Genomic DNA, 22,826 nt, shown 5'->3' with positions numbered 1-22,826 from the left:
TACAAATATATTAGACTTACATCTAATTTTGTGTATTCATTAGACTTACATCTAATTCTTTACATTTATTAGACTACACGTCTAACTCCGATGAGTTAGACTGTACGTCTAATTCTATTAGACTTACGTCTAATTCTGTGCATTCATTAGACTTACGTCTAATTCTTTACATTTATTAGACTACACGTCTAACTCCGATGAGTTAGACTGTACGTCTAATTCTATTAGACTTACGTCTAATTCCGTGCATTCATTAGACTTACGTCTAATTATGTGCATTAGACTTACGTCTAATTCCGTGTATCTATTAGACCATCTGTCTAATTATACGTCTATTAGACTACACGTCTAACTCCGATTAGTTAGATTGTACGTCTAATTTTATGCAATGAAAGCCAAAATCGGTCTAATGACCCTCATTAGATCCAAGTCTTATGAAATATTGTTTCAATACACCTGTATCAAAACTTATAAGTTATTTCATCATCAAAATCTCAGTTGTTAAATTATTTCAACACTCAGTCAAAATAATTTGACCCAACATGGTCTCCATCGGAAAAAAGAATTATTTTGAGTAGAAACGTCATCTTTGATGAGAACTCTATACTTAACTCTATTGAGAAATCTGTAGCAGAAAGTAGTAGTACTAACAAACAGGTGGAGTTAGTAACTACTTTACAAAAGGAAAAAGAACCCCACGTTGAGGGTTAGCTGCTAGAGTCTGAACAATTAAATTCTCAACCGTCTGAAGTTATTCATGAGAGTGTAGTTGAAGGTCGGTTAAGGAGGATTGTAGTTAGACCACCTCAGAGATACGGTTATGAAGATATGGTTGCTTATGCACTACAGGTTGTTGAGAAGGAAGTGAATACGTCTGTACCATCCACTTACAAAGAAGATATATCCGGGTTTGAAGTTGCGTAGTGGTTCATAGCAATGGGAGATGAGATGGAATCACTTCACAAAAATCATACTCGGGAGTTAGTCTTTTTGCCTACAGGGAGAAAGGTTATTACTTGTAAATGGATTTTCAAGAAAAAAGAAAGTTTAACAGTTGTTGAAGGAGTCAAGTTTAAGGCTCGAGTTGTTGCAAGGGGGTTCAATTAGAAGGAGGGAGTAGACTATAACGAAATTTTCTCACCAATAGTCAAACATACTTCTATTAGGGTGTTACTAGCAATAGTGACACATTAGGATTTGGAGCTCGAACAACTTGATGTGAAAACAACCTTTCTACATTGAGAGTTAGAGAAAGAAATATACATGACTTAGCCAAAAGATTTCCAAGTTCCAGGAAAGGAAAAATATGTTTGCAAGTTGAAGAAGTCTTTATACGGACTTAAACAGTCTCCAAGGTAGTGGTATAAGAGGTTTGACAATTTTATGATGTCTCTTAACTACAAGAGGAGTGCATATGACTGTTGTGTGTACTACAACAAGTTGAAGGATGACTCATTCATCTACCTAGTCCTGTATGTAGATGACATGTTGGTAGCAGCAAAGAGCAAAACAGATGTTCAGAAGCTAAAAGATCTTCTAAATGTTGAGTTTGAGATGAAAGATCTAGGAGCAGATTGGAAAATTCTAGGAATGGAGATTCTTAGAGATAGAGGCTAGAAGAAAATTTTCTTATCACAAAAAGGTTACATTGAGAAGGTGTTGTCAAGGTTTGGGATGTCATCAGCTAAACCTATAAATACACCTTGTGTTGCTAACATTCATCTTACTACTTTGTTTGCTCCTCAGATAGATGAAGAGAAAAAGTATATGACTCGAGTTCCTTATTCTAGTGCAGTAGGGAGTTTGATATATGTTATGGTTTGTACAAGACCAGATCTGGCACATGTAGTGAGTGTTGTGAGCAGATTTATGGTACAACCAGGGAAGGAGCATTGGCAAGCTGTGAAGAGGATATTCAGGTATCTACGGAGAACTTTTGATGTTGGTCTCATATATAGAGGTGATACACAATGTCTGATTATTGGGTATTCAGATTCTGATTATGCTAGAAACGTTGATAGTAGGAGATCTATGACTAGTTATGTATTTACTCTTGGGGGCTCAGTTGTTAGTTGGAAAGCGACTCTGCAACCTACTGTGACTTTGTCTACAACAGAAATAGAGTACATGGCATTAACAGAAGCTGATAAAGAGGGAATATGGCTGAAAGAACTAATTAGTGATCTGGGCCAACATCAGGATCAAGCAACTGTCTTCTGTGACAGTCTGAGTGTTATATGCTTAGTCAAAGATCAAGTTCATCATGAACGGACTAAGCATATTGACGTGCGATATCATTTCCTAAGGACTGAGAAGAGGATAAAGGTGAAAAAGGTAGGAACTGCTGACAATCATGCTAATATGTTCACCAAGTCAGTTCCTCATAGCAAGTTCCAACATTGTTTGGACTTGCTTAACGTTAGAAACTGTTAGTTGCCCTGGGGCAACTTTAGAAGAGAGAGATAGAGAAGATTGAACATCTGGGCATTGACTAATGCATCTGGGCCATCTGGCATTGACTAATGCATCTGGGTCATCTGGGCATTGATTAATGTATCTGGGCCATCTGGTATTGATGAATGCATCTAGGCCATCTAGTATTGACTAATACATCTGGTCCATCTGGCACCGACAAGTGCATCTAGACCATCCGGCACCGGTGAGTGCATCTGGGTCATCCGTCACCGGCGAGTACATTTGGGCCATCCAGCACCGGCGAGTGCATCTGGGTCATTTGACATTGAGGAATGTATTTAGGAGATATATGCATTGAATAATGCACCTGGGACATATGAGAGAATTCAAGTTAAGGTGGAGATTTATTGAATAGACTTGAATAGTTGGGTCTTCTTAATGGGCCGGCCCAATTCTCTATTTGTTAGGTTTCTGTATTAAGGTTTCAAGGGACCGAGTGTTATATAAACTCGTGTTATAACCCTAGTTTGTTATATCATCTTTGTAAACAATCTTCTCAATAATAATCTCTCTCTTTTGGGTGGACGTAGTCAAGTTCTATCTTTGTGAACCACGTTGAATCTCTGTCTATTTATTGTTTACGTCATTCTCACGCGTTCCGTTATAATAGAGAGATTGAAATTTATCTCCTTGTTGATCAGATTCAGCTTCATCGACATCTATTTTAACCTTTTACTTCGATTCTCCTTTAACTTGAAATTTACGCTATTTTAAATTCATATATTTGAATTGTTGATTATGTCAAGTAGTTTAAGGTTTTTTTAATTGATTAGGTCAAGTATTTTAGGGTTTTTTAAGTGATTTCTTAGAGGACTTCTTTTTTTTAGCATACAAGTATTCATGTTTCAAATATTTCTATAATTGAAGTCAGTATCTTACGAGATCGATTTTATTGGTCTGGTTCAAGCAACTCAGAAGAATCTATCTATGTTTCTTGGAGTACTTGTTAGTACTTGAATTAAGGATCTATCATGTTTTGTAGAAGCACTCCTAAAGAAGTATACCTAATTTTGAAAGCCAACGGTAGAAAGCCTCATTTTCCTAAAAGTTAGTGATATGATTTTTTAACTTGACATTCATTTTCAAATAAGAGGTCTCAAATTGAAATTGTCCAAATAAGGAGCTCCAATTTATAATTTCCGCTCATGATTTTAAGTATAATAATAATTATTCACAAATAAATAAACTAATATTTGAAGAAACGTGAAAAAAAATAAGGGTAATTAAAATGTATTATATTCATAAATCAATTTTATGATTATAAATCAATCCAATATTTCTAGAGTTTTTATATTGTGGACACATAAATGAAATCAAATATTTTAAAATGAACCTAATTTTTCTTTAAAATATTATGTTTATTTTCTTAATTTTTATAAAATGGTTCAAAATTCATTTAAATGTAAAAAAAAAAAACTGAAAAAATAGTAGGTGTTTGGTTGGTTGTTGCAAATTCTACGATTTTATGTGACCCATTTTTTCAATTTCAAAATTTAAAATTGAATATTTTCAAGATAAAGTTAATGGTATAAATTTAATTAAAAAAGATAAATAAAATATGACAAACTCAAATGCATCGAAGTAAAATTTATAAATGAAATTAAGACAAATTTAATTAAAAAACGTAAATAAAATATGGAAAACTCAAATGTATAAAATTAAAATTTCAAATTGAGAGTTTATAGTGTGCGTAATGTGACTTAAATATAAAATGTTTCTTAAATATTGCTATAAGTTTCTTTATCACTTAAACAACACTCAAACAACTTCACACTCAAAAAAATAAAAAAAATTTAAAAAAAAAACTTGAAAAACTAAAAAATAGGGCAACATGTTTTGGTTTTGCCCGATAATATATTCATTTATTTAATTTTGATTTTTCTTTCTCTTCACCACTAGTTTTCTAACAGTTGAATATTCATTTATTTTATTTTTTATTCACTCCTAAAAAGAAAACAAATAAACCAAAATATATATTATTTTATTTTGTCTATTTATTTACTTATTTATTTTATTTTATTAACACATGTAAAATAAAATAATAATTTTTAATAATATATTAAATTATTTAAAATTCAACATTATTTTGGAAAAGAAATATAAAAAGATTGAGCGATAGAGGAAGATAATTTGGGGAGGAAATAAGAAAGAGAATGATCAATGCATCACCTCAATTGAAAAATGAAAAATAAAGAGAGATAAGTTTTTTTTTCAGCCCTCACGTCATCAATTACTCGTCATCAATTACTCTGAGAGAAGAGTGATAGAGAGAAAATGATGTGACATCACCTTTCATTTGTTTTTAAAAGAAAAAATGTGAGAAAAAAGAAATTATTTTTATTTTTTTAGCCAATTATATTGCCCCACCACGTTATTCTTTTTTTCATTCTCCCACCCAAATTCTCATTTTTAAGTGTTAGGAAAGAAAAGAGAAAAAACTAAGATTTATTTTTAAAGGAGAAAAAGTGTTAGAGAAAATAATTTTATAAAAAAGAGAAAATTAAGATTTATTATTAAAAGAGAAATATATATAATCTTTAGTGCAAATAAATAAATTTTAGAAGAAATAAAAGAAAATTTTAAAAGAAAAAGAGAGTTAGAAAAATTAATTTGAGAGAGAAAATTAAAATTTATTATTAAAGGAGAAAAATGTCTCCATTAATTAATTAAAGGAGAAAAATAACTAGATTAGTAGTTGATTCATAATATGTATTTATTATTTATTTATTTTATTTTACTAAAATTTGTTTGAATATAAATTTATAAATTTTTGGAGGAGACTTGAGAGAGGTCATGAGAATCTGTTTAATGACTCAAACCCACTCCTAATATTTGATGTTTTTTTAATAAAATAAGATTAAATTATTCTCTAATCATATAATTTTTAAATATAATTAATATTAGATGAAATATTTACTTAATATTTATCTTCAGGTTTTTACCTATTAATTTTTTTTAAGCATGTTATAACTCCAAATATGGATCCGTCCATATCGTATATGATATAAAATAATATTTTGGTAGGCTCGAGATTTATTTAAAAAAATATAAATTGGAGATCGAAAATGAGGGTCTACACACGTCTTTTATCCATCGAAAATCAACTACCAATCTTAATTAACATTTAATTTTGTGACATCACACTTTGATTAAATATATGATTTGTACATTTTTAACCATCAATATTTTATTTCTTACCAATCTCTTATCCCTCGGCAAACCAACCACCAATCAATCTTTAATCTCATGATCTCATGATTCTCTATTATTGGCTTCTTATCACTCGGCAAAACACACCCCAATCACACTTTCAAATAACTCTTATCTCTCGGCAAACCAACTATCAATCTTAATCAACCTTTAACTTTGTGACCTCACACACTTTGGTCAATCAAATATTTGATTCATATATTTTTAACCACCAATATCTTATTTGTTACTGATCTCTTATCCTTCGACAAACCAACTACCAATCTCAATCAATCTTTAACTTCGTGACCTCACACTTTGGTCAATCAAATACGTGATTAATGTAATTTTAACTATCAATATCTAATTTGTTACTGACCTCTTATCCCTCGACAAACTAACCATCAATCTCAATCACCTTTAACCTTGTGACATTACACATTGGTCAATATGATTCATATATTTTTAACCATCCATATCTAATTCCACAAATCCCAATGTTACCGACCTTGTGAGAATTTTACATTCCAACAATATCATCATTTTTATCCACACTTTCGCATACTAACATTGCTATTCAAATATTTAACCATCATTATTTCTTATAAGAATTTTTATATTATTTTAAAAGTTGGGTATTGTAAAATTCAAATATTGTGTTTTATTAGGTACTATTTACACTTTAACCACTAAATCATTTAATATTGTTTATTTATATTTATAATTTTATATATGAATATATAATTTATATGATTATTAATTCAAAATAAAATCACTAAATTCACTTAGAAAAAATTCTCATTCTTTAATATTAAAAAAACAAAACTTATAAGAATTAATAAAAATAAATTAAAATATTGAAAGTTAATCTACATATGTATATTAAAAATATTTGGTTAAATTTAAAACATAAAAGTTACCTAACTTAGTTATTATAGTCTTACACTCATAAGATATGAGTTACAAGTTAAAGACTTATATATGTCATTTTTAATAGTATTTTATTAATGAACTGCTCCATATTTATGGGTCGGACAACCCGCGACCTAATCTAAGTATTTATTTACTCAACCATATATATACAGGGACGAATTCAAGAAATCCGGTTATGGTGGACTTGAAAAAAAATTAAAATAGATTTTAAAAAAATTTTGGTAGGTGTAATAAAATAATGAGAAAATTATAGGTGTAACTAGGGATGAACATGGATTTAACATTTTTAAATTTATAAAATAAAATAATGAATAAAAGTAAAAAAAAAAAAATTAAGGACCCATGTCCCTTTTCTACTATAAAAAAATATATATTTATTTTGTTTTATTAAACTTTTCTCAACCTTAACTTAGATCTAGTTCAAAAGAGAACCATTTCTATACTACTTCGTAATAGGTAACTAAAAAAGAATCATAAGATATCATTTAAAAAAAAGTTAAATAATTAGTTATTATATAAATAATAATAATATTAGTATTATTTTTGAAAATTAGAATATATTACTTTAATATTAATTATTTAAATAAAATAATTATTTATTAAAAAATATAATTTGAATATAAAAAGAAAATTAAAAATTAAAAATATTCATAAACTATAAAAATACTAAAATTCATATCAAACCAATTCTAAAATATAATTAAAATCCTAATAATCATTAAAATCAATATATATATATATATATATATATAACTTTCTATTTTTTTTTCTTTTCTTCTCTCTTCAACAATACTTAAGAACCTCTACTCTAATAGCCTTCTCTAAATTGAACTAAATTGAATGTATATAAAAAAAGTTATAAATGAGATAGGGGTTGCTTAAGCCCACCTCAGCACCTAGCTCTATCCGTCCCTGCATATATATCAAATTAATTATATCTCTCGATTCAAAAAATAATTAAAACTTTGTTTAATTATTATTATTATTATTATTAAAGGTAAACCAAATTTTCCAATGAAAAATTGAAAGTTTCAACAAATTTTTCTCTCTAGAAAAAACTTGAGTAAGTTGAAAAGTTATCTTACTCATGTCCCTTCATGATTTTTTTAGCATTAGATTTGAGTTAGTATTATATTTTTTTTTACTTCTGAGTTAGTATTGTGTGTTTTTCGGTACAGTAATCTATTTAGCCGAATCAGATTTCTTATCTCGAATTTTTGTAATCTGAATAATATTCTCAATATTTGGTGGGTCGTTTGATGTTCATATCTTTCTCGAGTCCGTATTTATCTCTTTTTTTGCAGCAAAGGAGATGATGCTATCGAATTTGGAGTTTTTTTTCTTATAATGAACCTTTGGAATTTATCTTTCACCTGAAGACCTTTTTATATGTATCATCTAATGATTTTATGAGTTTATCGATATTCTTACCATATTTGTATATGGTTATTTATCATTTGACAAACTTTTTTCTTATGTTGGTTACAAACCCTCAAGCAAAGATAAATTTTACTGCTGCTGAGAATTCCGGGTAGAGATATTTACGACATCGCTTAATTGGTTTGCTCATCTTACTCTCAATGTTATTGAATTCATAGAGTTGATCCTTGATATCTTGAAGATATCACGTCATTGGTGGAATAGTTTATATTATGTAATGTGTATATTTGATTTTTTAAATGTTATTTTCTTTTATTTGTAAATAATGTTTTTATTTGTAACTCCTTATTTGATTTAATAAAAAATAATTTATTATAAAAGAAAATAGAGAGAGTAAGAATAATTAATTTATGAAAGATTAAAGAAATCATAGAAAATGTGTTTGATATTAATATGAAATCAACCAAAATGAACAAAGCCTTGAGATGAAAGATAAACATATATTTTTTTAAATTATTTTTGTCGGTAAACAACATGGTACCATGTCAAATCAAAATAGTTTAATAGTACTGTCACAACATAGTTCACCAGGTCAAGTGAATCAAGCCCAAATAATTTTTAGTTTGCATTAAATTTGGCCTCATCTATTCCACATTTTATTTAATTTTCGTTTTTGTTTAGAAAATCTTTAGTTGTAAGAAGTAATAATTATTTTAGATTTCCAACCCTTTCACTGATAGAATATGTTCTCAATTTGTGCATGTTATATATAGCATTGTTTAAACAATAGTAAAAATAAATCAATGAAATAAATGGAAATTAAATACTAATCATCTGTGTGCATAATATTTAGAGGATATTGTTATGGAGTTAATTATTAATGATGGATCATCAAAATGATGGCATATAAAAGCCATCTCCATCAAAGTTGAAAGGAAGATGATCAATAACAAGATTATGACTAAACTCTATAATAAGTCCTAGCAAAAACAAAATAGACTCTTAGATTAATTTCATGTGGCACTCACTTTTGCGAGCTTTTCACCCTTAGCAATAACTTCTTCAATCCCACCCACCATGTAAAATGCTTGCTCTGGCAAGTCGTCATATTTCCCGCCTAACACATCCTACAAACAAATATATATACACATTTCCTCAATGGTTAGCCAACTCGAACAAATTTGCGAAAATCGAACAACTACTAGTCATGTGTTACTTACTTTGAAGCTTGCGGTTGTTTCCTTAAGCTCCACATACTTTCCCGGCGCACCGGTGAAGATCTCAGCCACTTGGAAGGGTTGGCTCAAGAACCTTTGGATCTTTCTTGCACGAGCCACAGTCAACTTATCGTCTTCACTTAGCTCATCCATTCCTAAAATGGCAATGATATCTTGAAGACTCTTGTAATCTTGAAGAACCTTCTTCACTCCTAGAGCTGTTCCATAGTGTTCATCTCCCAAGATATGGGGTGAAAGCATTCGAGATGTTGAATCTAGAGGATCAACTGCCGGGTAAATCCCAAGCTCTGCAATCTAGATAAAAAGAAAAGATTTTTTTCACTTTTTACTAGTTATGACTAACTAAATTAAAATATCACAATAGAAGTATCAAAACAAACATGAAGAACATTTTGTTAATTGTTTTAGTGTTCCAAATATAAATGTTGGAGAAATTTAAGGGAAGGTTGAATACCTGTCTACTTAGGACAGTGGTGGCATCTAAATGGGCAAATGTGGTGGCAGGGGCCGGGTCAGACAAATCGTCAGCAGGCACATAAACTGCCTGGACGGAAGTAATTGATCCTTTTGTGGTTGTGGTGATTCTCTCTTGAAGGCCTCCAAGATCCGAGGCAAGGGTCGGTTGATAACCGACAGCAGATGGAATTCGTCCCAACAATGCAGACACCTCTGAATTTGCCTGACAAACAAGAATCATCAAGACATCCATATTTAGATCTTAAGATGTTTCAATAGTTTTACACTTTAGGTCTAGCTAGTTCAATATTGGGTTATTTGAATAAGGAGTTAGTTATTTCGAAATAATCTTGTTTAAAGTAAGCATGTTCTAAATTGGATTATTTGAATAAAATGATGTTAGAGTTAACTTATATTGAACTGATTCTTTGACGGGTTTGCCAAAAGAAATTAATTAACTGATTATGGTTCTATCCTTTCAAAAAAAAGAAAGAACAAATATTAGTGTTAAAAAAGATTATTATTAAAAAGTTAGAAAGTAAGGTATGATAAGATATTAGGTTAGGTTATTTGAGATTTTGAGTTTTTTTTCCAAAAAAAACCCTTATAAAATGAGGAATTTTGATATTTTACCTGAGTGAAACGGAAGATATTGTCGACAAAAAGAAGCACATCTTGTCCTTCATTGTCTCGGAAATGCTCAGCCACCGTTAGCCCGGTTAGAGCGACACGGGCACGAGCACCAGGAGGCTCGTTCATTTGACCATACACAAGTGCACATTTGCTTTCACTCTATATAAATATCATCACAACAAAACTATTGATAAAAAAGAAACAACAAATTCATGCAAATGAAAAAAAGTTAGGTCACACAAACAAACAACAAACCAGCTTGTCTCCGAGCTTAATGACACCACTTTCAATCATTTCTCTATATAGATCGTTACCCTCTCGAGTTCTTTCCCCAACCCCAGCAAACACCGAGAAACCACCTTTTCATATCGAAAACAAACACACAACTTCTTATGATGAGAATGAATATTTAATAGCAAATGATGAAGAGTTAGTAAACTAAACCATGAGCTTTGGCAACATTGTTGATAAGTTCCATGATCAGCACTGTCTTCCCAACACCGGCTCCTCCAAACAGTCCAATCTTACCACCTTTTTGATAAGGAGCAAGAAGATCCACCACCTTAATTCCTGTTACGAGAACCTCTTGTTCCGTCGATTGATCCACGAAAAGAGGAGGTTCTCTATGAATAGGAAGATAATGATCCGTTTCTGCATGCATGCAAACAAAAATCAACATTCATAAAATTTATACATTAACCAAAACCAAGACATGTATGGAAATCGATCATTACTTATATCACCACTTCCATCAACAGCCTCTCCAATCACATTCATAATACGCCCAAGCGTACCCCTTCCAACAGGCACCTAATCAATCAAACATGTTTTCAAATAATGAACCCTAAAAATGAAAAAGTAAAAGAAAAACAGAGAGAGATACCGTAATGGGTGCGCCGGTGTTAAGAACCTTCTGTCCACGAACCATTCCTTCAGTAGCTTCCATGGCGATTGTCCTAACAGTATTCTCTCCCAAATGAGCCGCAACTTCAAGAACCACTCTAACAGAATTATCCATCACCTCCAACGCCGACATGATCGGCGGCAATCCACCTTGTTCGAATCTGACATCGACAACAGCTCCAATCACCTGACATACCTTGCCGATCGAACCCGCCGCCGTTATCTCATCAGTAACCTTACCAGACGCCTGCACCTTCGAAGGGGACTTCGGGGCAGCGGCTGCGGCAGAGGCGGCGTAATTGGCCACCCGGTTCAAGAGATATCCGATTGGAGATGCATTGTTAGATCGGGTTTGAATTGGACATTTGAAGGCAGATGAACGGATATTGGTTCTTAGAAGAGAAGATAGGATCTTACGAGAAGCCATGATTGGCATTGAAGAAAGGTGAAAGAGAGAACTAAGTAGAAATGAAGAATATGAGAATGTGAAGAGAGATCTGTAGCTCAAGAGAAAAGAAGAGAGAGATGGAAAAATTAGTTAGAGATTACTGATGATTTGTAGGAAAATCGGTTAAAAAGACCGATTTTTATGATATATTTTTGTTTCTTTATTGACTTGTTAAAAGTTAAATCACTCGGTCTCTCATTTGCATCTCATATATTTTTTTAAATTTATATAAAACTTTTTTTAATCTAAAACTATTTTTAAATTAAATATAATATATTAATCTTCTTACTTTTTTGAAGTGTTTATTAATTAAATTACTTCATTTATTAATGCAAATATATTTATTTTATTTTTTAAAATGAAAAGTGAATGAATTGTTTTATATATATCATGACTAATTTTATTTTAAACAAATAAAAATAATATATATTTGATTTATGTATTAACTAATTAATAATTTAATATATTAAAATAAAAAGTTCAATCGAAAAAATTAATTATGTAGATTTTATGTTAAAATAATTTACATATTAAATAACATCATAAATTAAGAGTTGTTAAATCCAACATTACATCACCATATATATTTTTAATATATTAAATTTGATTTAAAATTAAAAATAATATCATTTTCTAAATTTACTTACTATTCACTTTTTTTTTTAATTACTATTGAATTAGATTTGAAAAATATATGAATGATTTAATATAAAATTGTTTATTTAGATAAAAGATCAAAACATTTTTAATAATTAATATTTTAAACTTTTATATAATAAAATATTTTATTAAGAATTGAAAACTAATTATAGAAAAGTTCAATAAGTCATTTAAAAATAAACCCGTTGTTAACTATCATTCCAAGAAAAATATTTTTTCAAAAGTAAATAGTAGTATATAAAATAATGTTATATATTATATAATTGTGTGGTATAAAATTGTACAAATAATTATCATAATCAACATATTTATATTAAAAAAAAGTTTCAACATTATTGTTTACATAAATTTTATTTTTTAAAAGAGTTCAAGAAATTATTATACTAATTATAAAATAAAAACATTTTGAGTTAATTGTCCACGATTTAATAATTTATATATATATATATATATATATATATATATATATATATATATCATTTATAATTTTATTCTTTAAATTTAATCAATTCAAATTTTATGAGCATGAGCGGTATATTATGGTAAAAGAACTTTAATGCTCGATTCAAATAAGAGAATGAGATTGAGATTGAGATTGAGATTGAGATGTGTGCAATGAGAATGAATATAATTATTAGAAGTATATAGTGTTTGGGTATTAGCTCATTCTCATTTTCATTGATAATGTTTTAATTTATAAAATTGTTAATATTATTTTGTAATTGAAACTAATATGAATATCTCAATTTTATTTTTTATTATATTTTATTTAATTAAAAATATAAAATATTATTATTTTTATATTATAATTATTTAAAATATATAAAATATTTAAGTGTGTCATAATTTAATAAAATATAAACATCTAATATCTTGTCGTATTACTTACATTTTTTTAATACATAAATAAAAAGAGTTGAACGATTCAATTTTTTTTACCATTTATAAATAAAAAACTATCTATCAAATATAAAAAATATAAAAAAAGTCTTTAAAATATTATATATTAATAATGGATCAAATTAAATATAATGTTTTACTAATAACAAATATTATAACATGGTATAGTTTTTTAATAACCATTTTTATAAAATATTTCATATTTAATTTTTTCTAATATTTTTTAAATAAAATTGTTATTTTATTTATAAGTTTTTATATTTTAATTAAAATTTTATAATTTTATTTATAATGTATAATATTTAAAATTAATTATATAAAAATGATTATATTATTATTAGTTATTGTAATTATTATTAAAATTTTATTTTATTAATTATACTTTATTTTAAATAATTCCTTAAAATTATTTAAATAATTGAAATAATTTTTTTTAATAAAAAATTTATTATAATTTTAACCAACTAAATTATATGACTTTTATTTAAAATAATGTTATTTAACCAATTAAATTATATTATTTTTATTTAAAATAATACAATTTTATTATATTTATTTAATAATATAAAATATAATTATTTTAACTAAAAATAAATAAAAAGATAGGGAAATCTTCTTAAATCATGTTTATCTCCATTCCTCATGACCACTTATCTTGTTATATTTGTCTATACTTAACTTAATTACCATCTCCAAATATTTTATTTTTCAATTAATAATATGTTTTAGTGTTGATTTATGATTTTTTTAATATTTTGATACAATGTCAATTTTTGTTTTTATCAAATCTATGTAATCAAACCGTCTATTATGAACTTCTCTAGTATCTTTGTTTTAAAATTTATGATTAAATGTATATATTATTCCATTATTCTTTAATTAATATTATATTTTAGCATTTATTTATTATTATTCTTATTTTTTATATAACCATTTTCTTTCTGATCTATGTAATCCAATGTAATCCACTTAATCCACTTCGAATAGATTTCTCAAATATCTCAATTTGAATTTGTCAATTGTGAATTCATATGCACTCAATGTATATATTATCCGATATTATACTTATATTAATATTATGTTTTAGCATTGATTTGTGTTTCTCTCTCAAAATCATGACTAGTGTATATATTATCCAATTATTCTTAAATTAATATTATGTTTTAGTATTGATTTGTGTTTTTCTTAGTTTTGATATCTCTCATATTTATAATAGACAGTAAATATGAATTAGAGAGTGATTAAACCTTACCAAGGATTGGAGAAAACTCCTCGATCCTTAAGAAATTTTTTGGATATTCAGATCCAAGTTTTAAGATTTTAAACGAATTTTCGAAAAATCTAAAAACTTTGAGCTTCAATGACAGATTATCTGTAAATCGCGATTTTAAGGTGGAGATTGGATTTCTTCGATTTGGAATGACTAGGGGGTCTATTATAGTTGCCCTTAGTCGGTGGAGGAGTCAAGTTGACTAAATCAGCCAAAAGCCATTAATGACGTTTTAACTGTTCTTGAATCAACTTGGAGAAATATGGATGAATCATCCCTATAGTTGTAGGAGAAATGATCATCGTGGTATGGTGATCATTTCATCTTTTAAATCTGTCGAAATGGTTGACAATCGGTTGAGTTCCAAGTTGGCAAAATCGAAGACAAATCTTCATCCTTATCTTCGCGGTGTCGCGATGAAAAAGACCATCGGAAGCCAAAACGACATCGTTTTGCACGCGTTTGGCGTTATGTCAGCGATCCGTCAATGCGCCATTGCGTCTAGGCGTTTTCGACTAATGTGCCTAACGTCCAGTTAGTTGATCTGGTGCCCCACGAGTGCGTTCTCCCTCTGCTACAACGGGCGCGCCTGGTGTGTTGGATGTCAATCCAGCGCTCATATGATGGCTTTAACTTGTTCTTCCGATTTTGGCTATATCCTAATTTATTTTTATTTTAAAACCTTAAGAATTTGTTTGAAATTGATTTTTCTTTCACCTATTGGCTTTAATTTTGATCTTTTTTAAATACACAAAATATTAAAATAAATATGCTAAATGTTTTACCAAATTATTTTATTTTATTTTATTTTTTATATTTTTAGGACTAAATAAATAATTTTGGGTGATGACATGAGTACCTCATTTCATTTTAAATTACTTATTTTAATCTCTCATTTTTTCTAAAATTATTTTAAGATAAAAGAGTACAATATTTATCTTAAATAATTTTATTTTTATTATTTTTACCGGTTTTTTTAATTAATTTGGCTTTAATTATCACAATAACTAGTCTAATTAATTGTTAAAAAATAAATCAAAATAATTATTTTAATTTTATAAGTTGGCTGTAAATTTTGAGTATTTACCAATTCACATTTTTTTTAAGAAATAATTTTTTAATAAATAATTTTTATTCAATATCATATATTTTAATTAAAAAAAGTATACATAAAAAGTTTTGTTTTAAATTAGTTGTTTTAAAAATCATTTTTATTCAATATCTTATATTTCAATTTTAAAATATTTTTATTTTCATTTTTTAAAAGTTAAATAGTTTAATTATGTTTATAAATTGTTTATTAATCTATAAATTTGTTTAAAATTTAGTTTTTTTTTATAAAATAGTTATTTAATATCTTTTATTTAAATTTTAAAATCATTTTATATCAATTGTTTTTGTTTTGATTTTAAAAGGTTAAAAAGTTTAAAATAAATTTCTTAAAAAATTACAAAAGTTTAAAATAAATTTATTTTATTGGCAATTTTGTATTCAAAAATTAGTTCTTTATAAAAAATTTATTTCATATAATACATTTCATTATAAAAAAACCTTTTTTATTAAAAAAAAAATAGTTTAAGATAATTTTTTTTATAAAAGTTTATTATTTATAAAGTATAATAAAAATTAACATGTTAGGTCTTTTCTAAAATTATTTAATTCAATATAATATATTTTAATTAAAAATAAACAATATTTTTAAAGTTTTTGTGTTAAATAGTTTAAAATAATAATTTTCAATAAAATGTTTTATTCACAATTATTTTACCAAAGTTTAATTTTTTTTTTATTTTGACCGACACGTTTTAGGCTAAGTCTTAAACTCCGGCTTTGTGCTTCGGGAAAGGACAGCGGCAAAGGACAGAACAGTAAATGTCCTCAAAGTAAGTATATTGTAAGAATTAAAATTTCCAATATCCAATATTAAAATAATTATTTTGAATAAATAATTTAAAATAATCAAAATCAAGGACAAACCAAGATTTAATAAATCAGATTAATTATTGTATTAATTAAAAGATAAATGTTGTATCAATTTTATTCCAAATTAATTTTAAAGGCTCAAATAAATTAAATAAATAATTTGAGAGGAATATTGTATCCATTTAAATCACAAATTAATTATTTATAAATCTCTAAAAATATATATAAATTAAAATAAATAGACAAAATAAACATTTGTGTCTATTTAAACATTTTATAGGTTGAAAATAAAGTAAAAAAATTATAAAAAAAATAATTTCAAACAAGCTCCAAGGCTAGAAAAGTGTCGTGATTTAGTACAGTCGAAAATAAGAGAAATAGTTGCAGCAGATCACATATTCATCGGATGAGCGCTTAAATCTCATTCAACGCACATCAGCAAGTTGCGTCGCCCCCTGCAAAGGAAGGAAGTCATTAAGGTTCATTTATAGATCATCACAAAACTTCATAAAGCTTCATAAAGAGCTTAAGAGTTTTCTCCAACTCATTGTAAGCTTAATTTGATTCTTGTTGTTACTCAAGTTACAAATTCAAATTGAGAATTGTACATTTCTACTGTTTGATTATTCATTTTTTAATTGATTTCGATCCTACGATTATTTTAAAGTTTTCTGTTGAATTCAATTTGAACGCAAGCTAAATCAAAAACACCCAAATTTGATTTTGAAAAATTCAAAATCGAACTTTTGTTCTTAAGCTCTAGTTCAAGAATTATGATTTAATAACATTCTAACATCTTTTAAATTATGTTAGGAATGGTTTTGGATCAATTCCAATAATTTTTAAGCATGTTTCCTTAAAAAATAATAATTTCAAAAATTAGGAAAATTCTAGTTCTTGAATTGGTCAAAACGGATAGGCAATGTTCATGTTTTAGTTTTATTTGATCCTGACATGTATAAGAAAACTATTGGTAAGCTCCTTATACCGGGTTAAATCTTAAAAATCAAAAATCCATTTTTTGTCCAAGAACTGTACACATTCGATTTGGCCCTCTTCCCAATCGAATGACGTTTCAAGATGATGATGATCGTGCTCTACATGGAAAAATGAAGTTTCTCATGTCTTCTGATCAACAAATAGAGGTGTATAACAAAATAATCAAACCTGCAGTTTGTGTTATTGGCATCCAACAACGGATTTTTCCTTAGCTTGATTTTCGACCAAGAAAATCAAGCCATCCCATGCACCCGACCAATAAATCTTGGCATCCGACTGTCTGAATTGGTTTTCGGCCAAGAACTAAAGCACAAAACCGAGCGTTGACCGAGCGTCTAAACCCATTAATTTTGTGTTAAAACTGGTCCATACTAGCGTATTTGACCTGATTCGCGACCCGGATACCTGTTTAAGGGCTTGTTTATTTGGGTTTTTAATTTCTAGTTGTTTTTAACAAGTAGAAGCCCTAAACTATTTTTAAAATATCCGAAAAAAAATTTAAAATGATTTCGAAATATTTTTAGAATATTTTTATACAAAAATATTTTGATAAAGACTTGTTTGAATTTATTTTTTAATGCCTTAAACTGATATTTTGTAGGTGTTTTGCTCAATAATTCTCGACATTAATCGTATGTACCAAAATTTAAATATTATTTTACAATTTTAAATGCAAAAAAAACCTAGTTATGTCTAGAACTTGAAAAATAATTGATTAAAAATAATGTAATAAAATCAAATTTTCAAAGAAATAGTTAAAATTTAATGAATTAGAGATCATTCTTTAACGAACCGTTTTTAACGGATATAGAGGATATAGTGCGGAAGCTCTTTTTCGAGTATCATCAAACATCGAACTCAAAAGAATCTCTAATCAAATATACATTTATTTACATATACAAATATTTTTTTATTGATTTTAAAATAAAATTAAATTAAGACTCTTTATTCAAATAAATAATATTTTAAATTAATTTTTTAAATAAATTTTAAAAAAATAATTTCATATAAATAAGTTATAATTTGATTATTTTAAATTAAAAATTTATTTAAATTTGATAAAAAAAAGAATTAATTAGTTATAAATATCAAGAATACGGATTTTTTTTTTAAATTTTCAAATCTTCGAACTTTAACGGATATAGGACATGTAAGTTATGAGAATGAAAGATTTAGGGTTGGAAAGAAGAGAAATTAGACAAAAACTTGACTCCTCTATTATTGGAGTAGTCTACTCATTTTATATCAACAAAATATACAATTAAGTCCTTAACAAATTTCAGTCTTTGCAAATAAGCCTTCTAATTTTATAATGTTCTAATTATTACATATTCTTACATCCCTCCCTCAAGATGAATATCTTTCAAATTCATCTTGTCTCTAAAATTGTAAAAAACTCATTGATCCAAAGGCTTGGTAAAGACATCAGCTTGTTGAACATTTGAATATATATGTTATGGTAAAATTAACCCTTGTTTGAAGTGATCTCAAACAAGATGACGGTTTAAATCGAGGTGATTTGTCCATTCGTGAAAAACTAGGTTTTCGGCAATGTGGATTGCTGCCTGGTTATCACATCTCAAGGGGATTGACAATTTAACTGGTATATGAAGATCGTTAAGAAGATATGTAATCCATTTTAGTTCGCAAACAGTTGTGGCCATGCTGCGATATTTGTTTTAGCGAAAGACCGTGAAATGATGTTTTGTTTTATTTGTTTTTCATGATACTAGGGAATTTCCAAGCTTTATGTAATAACATGCAACATACATGCGGCTATCGGTGCAAGTCGCTCAATCTGCTCTGAAAAGCTCTCAAGTAAAGGATTAAAAATACAAGGATAAAACAACCCCAATAAAGGTGTACCATTCAGATATCGAACAATCTGTAGGGAAACTTTCCAATGCATAAACTGACTTAATTGTTGGACGCTAAAACATATGTAAGACCGAGAAAAGTTCAAATATATTAATCGTCCAACTAATCTTCTAAACTTTTCCGGTTCAGTAAACACATGACTATCAATATCATTAAGTTTAACTCCCTTTGTCATATAAATATTACTTAGTTTACAACTGATCATTCATGTATCAGCTAATATATATCAAGAACATATTTACATTGATTTACCATCATTAGTTATGTAAAGTTCTAAACTTAAAAAATAACCCGCTTCTTCAAAATCTTTAATTGAATCAAGATATTTGTTGACATAATTGATATATTTTATGCTATATCCAACAATAAGTATGTCGTCAACATAAAAAAGTAAAATAATAATTGAATTTTCAGTTTTAAGTATAAAAACACAGTTATCGTGAATAGATTGAATAAAACTATATTTGATAAATTGTTTTGAAAATTCTAAGTTCCATTGTCGTGAAGCTTGTTTTAATCCAAACAAACTTTTATTAAGACGACATACCTTATTATCAATTGCTTCAATATAACCTTCAGGAGGATGCATATATACATCTTACTCGAGGTCACCATGGAGAAACGTATTGTTCCCGTCAAATTGTTACAAATACCAATTATTAGAAGATATTAAAGCCAATAAAAGTTTTACCGTCACTATATTTGCGACCGACGAGAAGCTATCGTAGAAATCGACCCCATCTTTTTTATTGTAACCTTTTGCAACAAGGCATGCCTAATACCTTTCCACTATTCCATTTGGATTGATCTTTGTTTTGTAAATCCACTTGCACCCTATTGGTTTCTTCCCATTTGGAAGTGAAACTAAATCCCAAGTGTTGTTATTTTTCAAAGTTGTCAATTCTTCTTTCATTGTAGTTTTCCAATGTTTAATTTTTCCAGCTTCTTTATAAGTATGTGGTTTTTAAGTGTTGAAATATTTCCTAAAAATTATAGGTGATCAGTGTTCATACATTTTGATGAAAAAAGAAAAGTGTTTGGTGTGTATGAGTTTATATTGTTAATGTTTGTATTTGAGTTAAAAATGTAATCATCTAACCAAGTTGGAAGTTTTCCTTCTCTATTATTTTTCCTTTGTTAATTTTGAAAAATCATTAAATGTTTCAGTGTTGTTTAAGGGTGAATAAATGGTTGGTTGAGACGATACATTTGTTTTATTTTGAAATGAAAGATCAGTTAAGTGATTTTGAAGTAAATGATGAGCATTGTGTTTTGGAGAAAATGCATCGTCTATGTGAGATGACTCTAATTCTTCATCAGAGTCATCAAAAACAGTTTCTACATTTGAAGGATTTTGTGTGTTTTCTGGTACAAATTTTGTGTTTATATGGGAAAATATTTTCATGAAAAAAATTATGTCTCTAGACACAAGTATGGTTTCATTTGAAATATCAAAAATTCTATAACCCTTATGTCCTAGAGAGTAACCAATAAACAAGCATTTATTTCCTCTTGGTTCAAATTTTGTTTTATGAGAAATGTTATTTTTGATGTAACATAATATTCAAAAACTTTTAGGTTAGAAAAATATGATTTTTGTATATAAAGTTTATAATATGGACTGTCCCATTTTAAAACTTGTGAAGGAATTTTATTTATGATGTAGGTTGCCATAAGGATTGAAAAAGACAAAAAAAAAAATGTGAAGGTGTTTGTGCTTGAATCATTAAAGATCTTGCAATTTGGAGAAGATGTCGGTGCTTGCGCTCAACCACACTCATTTTGTTGTGGGGTGTAAGGGCAAGACTTTTGATGTAAAATTCACTATTTAAAAAAACATTTGACATTCATTATTTAAAAATTCACCACTACTGTCAGTTCTAACAATTTTAATTGATGATTAAAATTGTGTTTTAATCATGACATAAAACTCAATAAATATTTGTGTAATACAATATTTAATTTTAATCATATATATTCAAGTAAATCTACTATAATCATCTACAATTATAAGCATACAAGGATAATTAATAATTGACGTTTCTTTATATGGCTCCATACATCCATATGAATCAATTCAAAACATTTAATAGTATGTACTAGAATTGAAGGATAATCTTTTTTCATTTTAGAAATTGGACAAACATCACAATAAACATTTTCATATTTATTAAATTGAAAAACATGTTTAGTTGTAACATCAGATAAATTCTCAAGTCTTCTATGAAGTAACATGAAATTAGTAAATGAATTATAGACATTTTTTTGTAATAGTTTGAATTTCTTAATTTTTCTAGTAAGTAAATATTTTGAGATAATTCCTCTTTGTCTATGATGATGTTGTCTCAAAGATCCTGCAATAAACACCCAGTAATAAAGAATTGACATCTAATATTGTTTTTCCTGGCAAGTTTAGAAATTGAAATTATGTTATATGAAAATTTTGGCACATGCATGACATTAAACAGTTTCAATTTATCATTAAGTTTAACAATTCCAATTTGTTTTACATGCTTAGTTGATCCATCAAGTAAAAATAATGGCACATTATAAATATTTCTTTCGGTCATGCAACTTAGATTTGAACATATATGACAACTAGCTCCGCTTATGATGATCCAAATGGGCTTATTTTTGTGATTATTATGCATATTTAAGCTACATGCACTAGTAAAATTGTCATTAGAAAATTTACCTTTATAATAGTTGTCTTTGGCTTTTCCTTAAGCAAGTAGTCTTTTCATGACTTTCTTGGCGACATCAGAAGGCTCAACACCAGTAATCTTGGTAGAGGATTTGAAAGAATATTCTAGTTGTTCTTCATCAAATGAAAAATGAGTAGTAGCTGCATTTGAAAATTTTATTGCCTTTGGATCTCTATTCCCCTTCCACTAGTTAGGGTAACCAATTAATTTGAAACACCCTTCTTGATTATGTTCTTAATTATGTCCCTCGATTTTGCAATAAATGTAGTAGGAGAAGGATGCTCTTTTGTTATTATTTTTCTTTGTAGACTGTCTTCCTCCTCTGTCTCTATTATTTCTTCTCATATATTGTTCAATTTGTTGGTCTGAATTATCCTTCATTAGCATAGCAAAATTTTCAATTTGTTCCGTCATTGATGACTAAACTTCCCTTTGCCTTTTTATATTTAGTAACATCGCATACGCCCGATTAATACTTGGTTTTGGGTTCATAAGAGGTATTTGTTGTCTTGCATGATCATAATATTCATTTAGACCCATAATAAACTGTGTAGATTTATTAGACGTGTCATGTTGAATTACAAGTTTTGTCATTCTACAACAGCAAGGTGTTCTTGGATCACAATCACAACATGGTCAAGGCTCCAAGACCACGAGCTCATCACATAGTTTCTTAATCTTATAATAATACTTTTCAATTAAAAGAGTACATTGTCATAGATTGTTTATTGCCTTCTGAATATGAAAAAATTACGGGACATTATTTTCTTAATATTTCTCTTTGATATCAATCTACAAATCCAAAGTAGTGCTAGTTGATGAAGTTAGTCTTTATT

General features: G+C 27.8%; 3 protein-coding genes across 3 annotated transcripts; 1 reads left to right on the top strand and 2 right to left on the bottom strand.

Annotated features, from left to right (window-relative positions):
* Nucleotides 1–1,674: 1,674 nt before the first annotated feature.
* Nucleotides 1,675–2,433, top strand: LOC124937872 (secreted RxLR effector protein 161-like). The gene has a single exon (XM_047478205.1). The coding sequence runs from the start codon at nt 1,675–1,677 to the stop codon at nt 2,431–2,433; it is 759 nt and encodes a 252-aa protein (XP_047334161.1).
* A 6,557-nt stretch (nt 2,434–8,990) lies between these two features.
* Nucleotides 8,991–10,598, bottom strand: LOC124937861 (ATP synthase subunit beta, mitochondrial-like). Its single transcript, XM_047478194.1, has 5 exons — nt 10,560–10,598; nt 10,305–10,463; nt 9,670–9,894; nt 9,198–9,509; nt 8,991–9,104 (listed from the first exon to the last, which is right to left on the bottom strand). The coding sequence occupies exons 1-5, from the start codon at nt 10,596–10,598 to the stop codon at nt 8,991–8,993; spliced, it is 849 nt and encodes a 282-aa protein (XP_047334150.1).
* Nucleotides 10,599–10,734: 136 nt separating this feature from the next.
* LOC124937851 (ATP synthase subunit beta, mitochondrial-like) lies at nt 10,735–11,717 on the bottom strand. The gene is made up of 3 exons (XM_047478183.1): nt 11,188–11,717; nt 11,039–11,114; nt 10,735–10,955 (listed from the first exon to the last, which is right to left on the bottom strand). The coding sequence occupies exons 1-3, from the start codon at nt 11,641–11,643 to the stop codon at nt 10,735–10,737; spliced, it is 753 nt and encodes a 250-aa protein (XP_047334139.1). The 5' UTR covers nt 11,644–11,717.
* Nucleotides 11,718–22,826: the final 11,109 nt, after the last annotated feature.

This window comes from Impatiens glandulifera, chromosome 1 (assembly GCF_907164915.1).
Source record: "Impatiens glandulifera chromosome 1, dImpGla2.1, whole genome shotgun sequence".
NCBI classification, from domain to species: Eukaryota; Viridiplantae; Streptophyta; class Magnoliopsida; order Ericales; family Balsaminaceae; genus Impatiens; species Impatiens glandulifera.
Note: the sequence above shows the minus strand (reverse complement) of the source record. Positions and strands in the feature narration are given on the sequence as shown.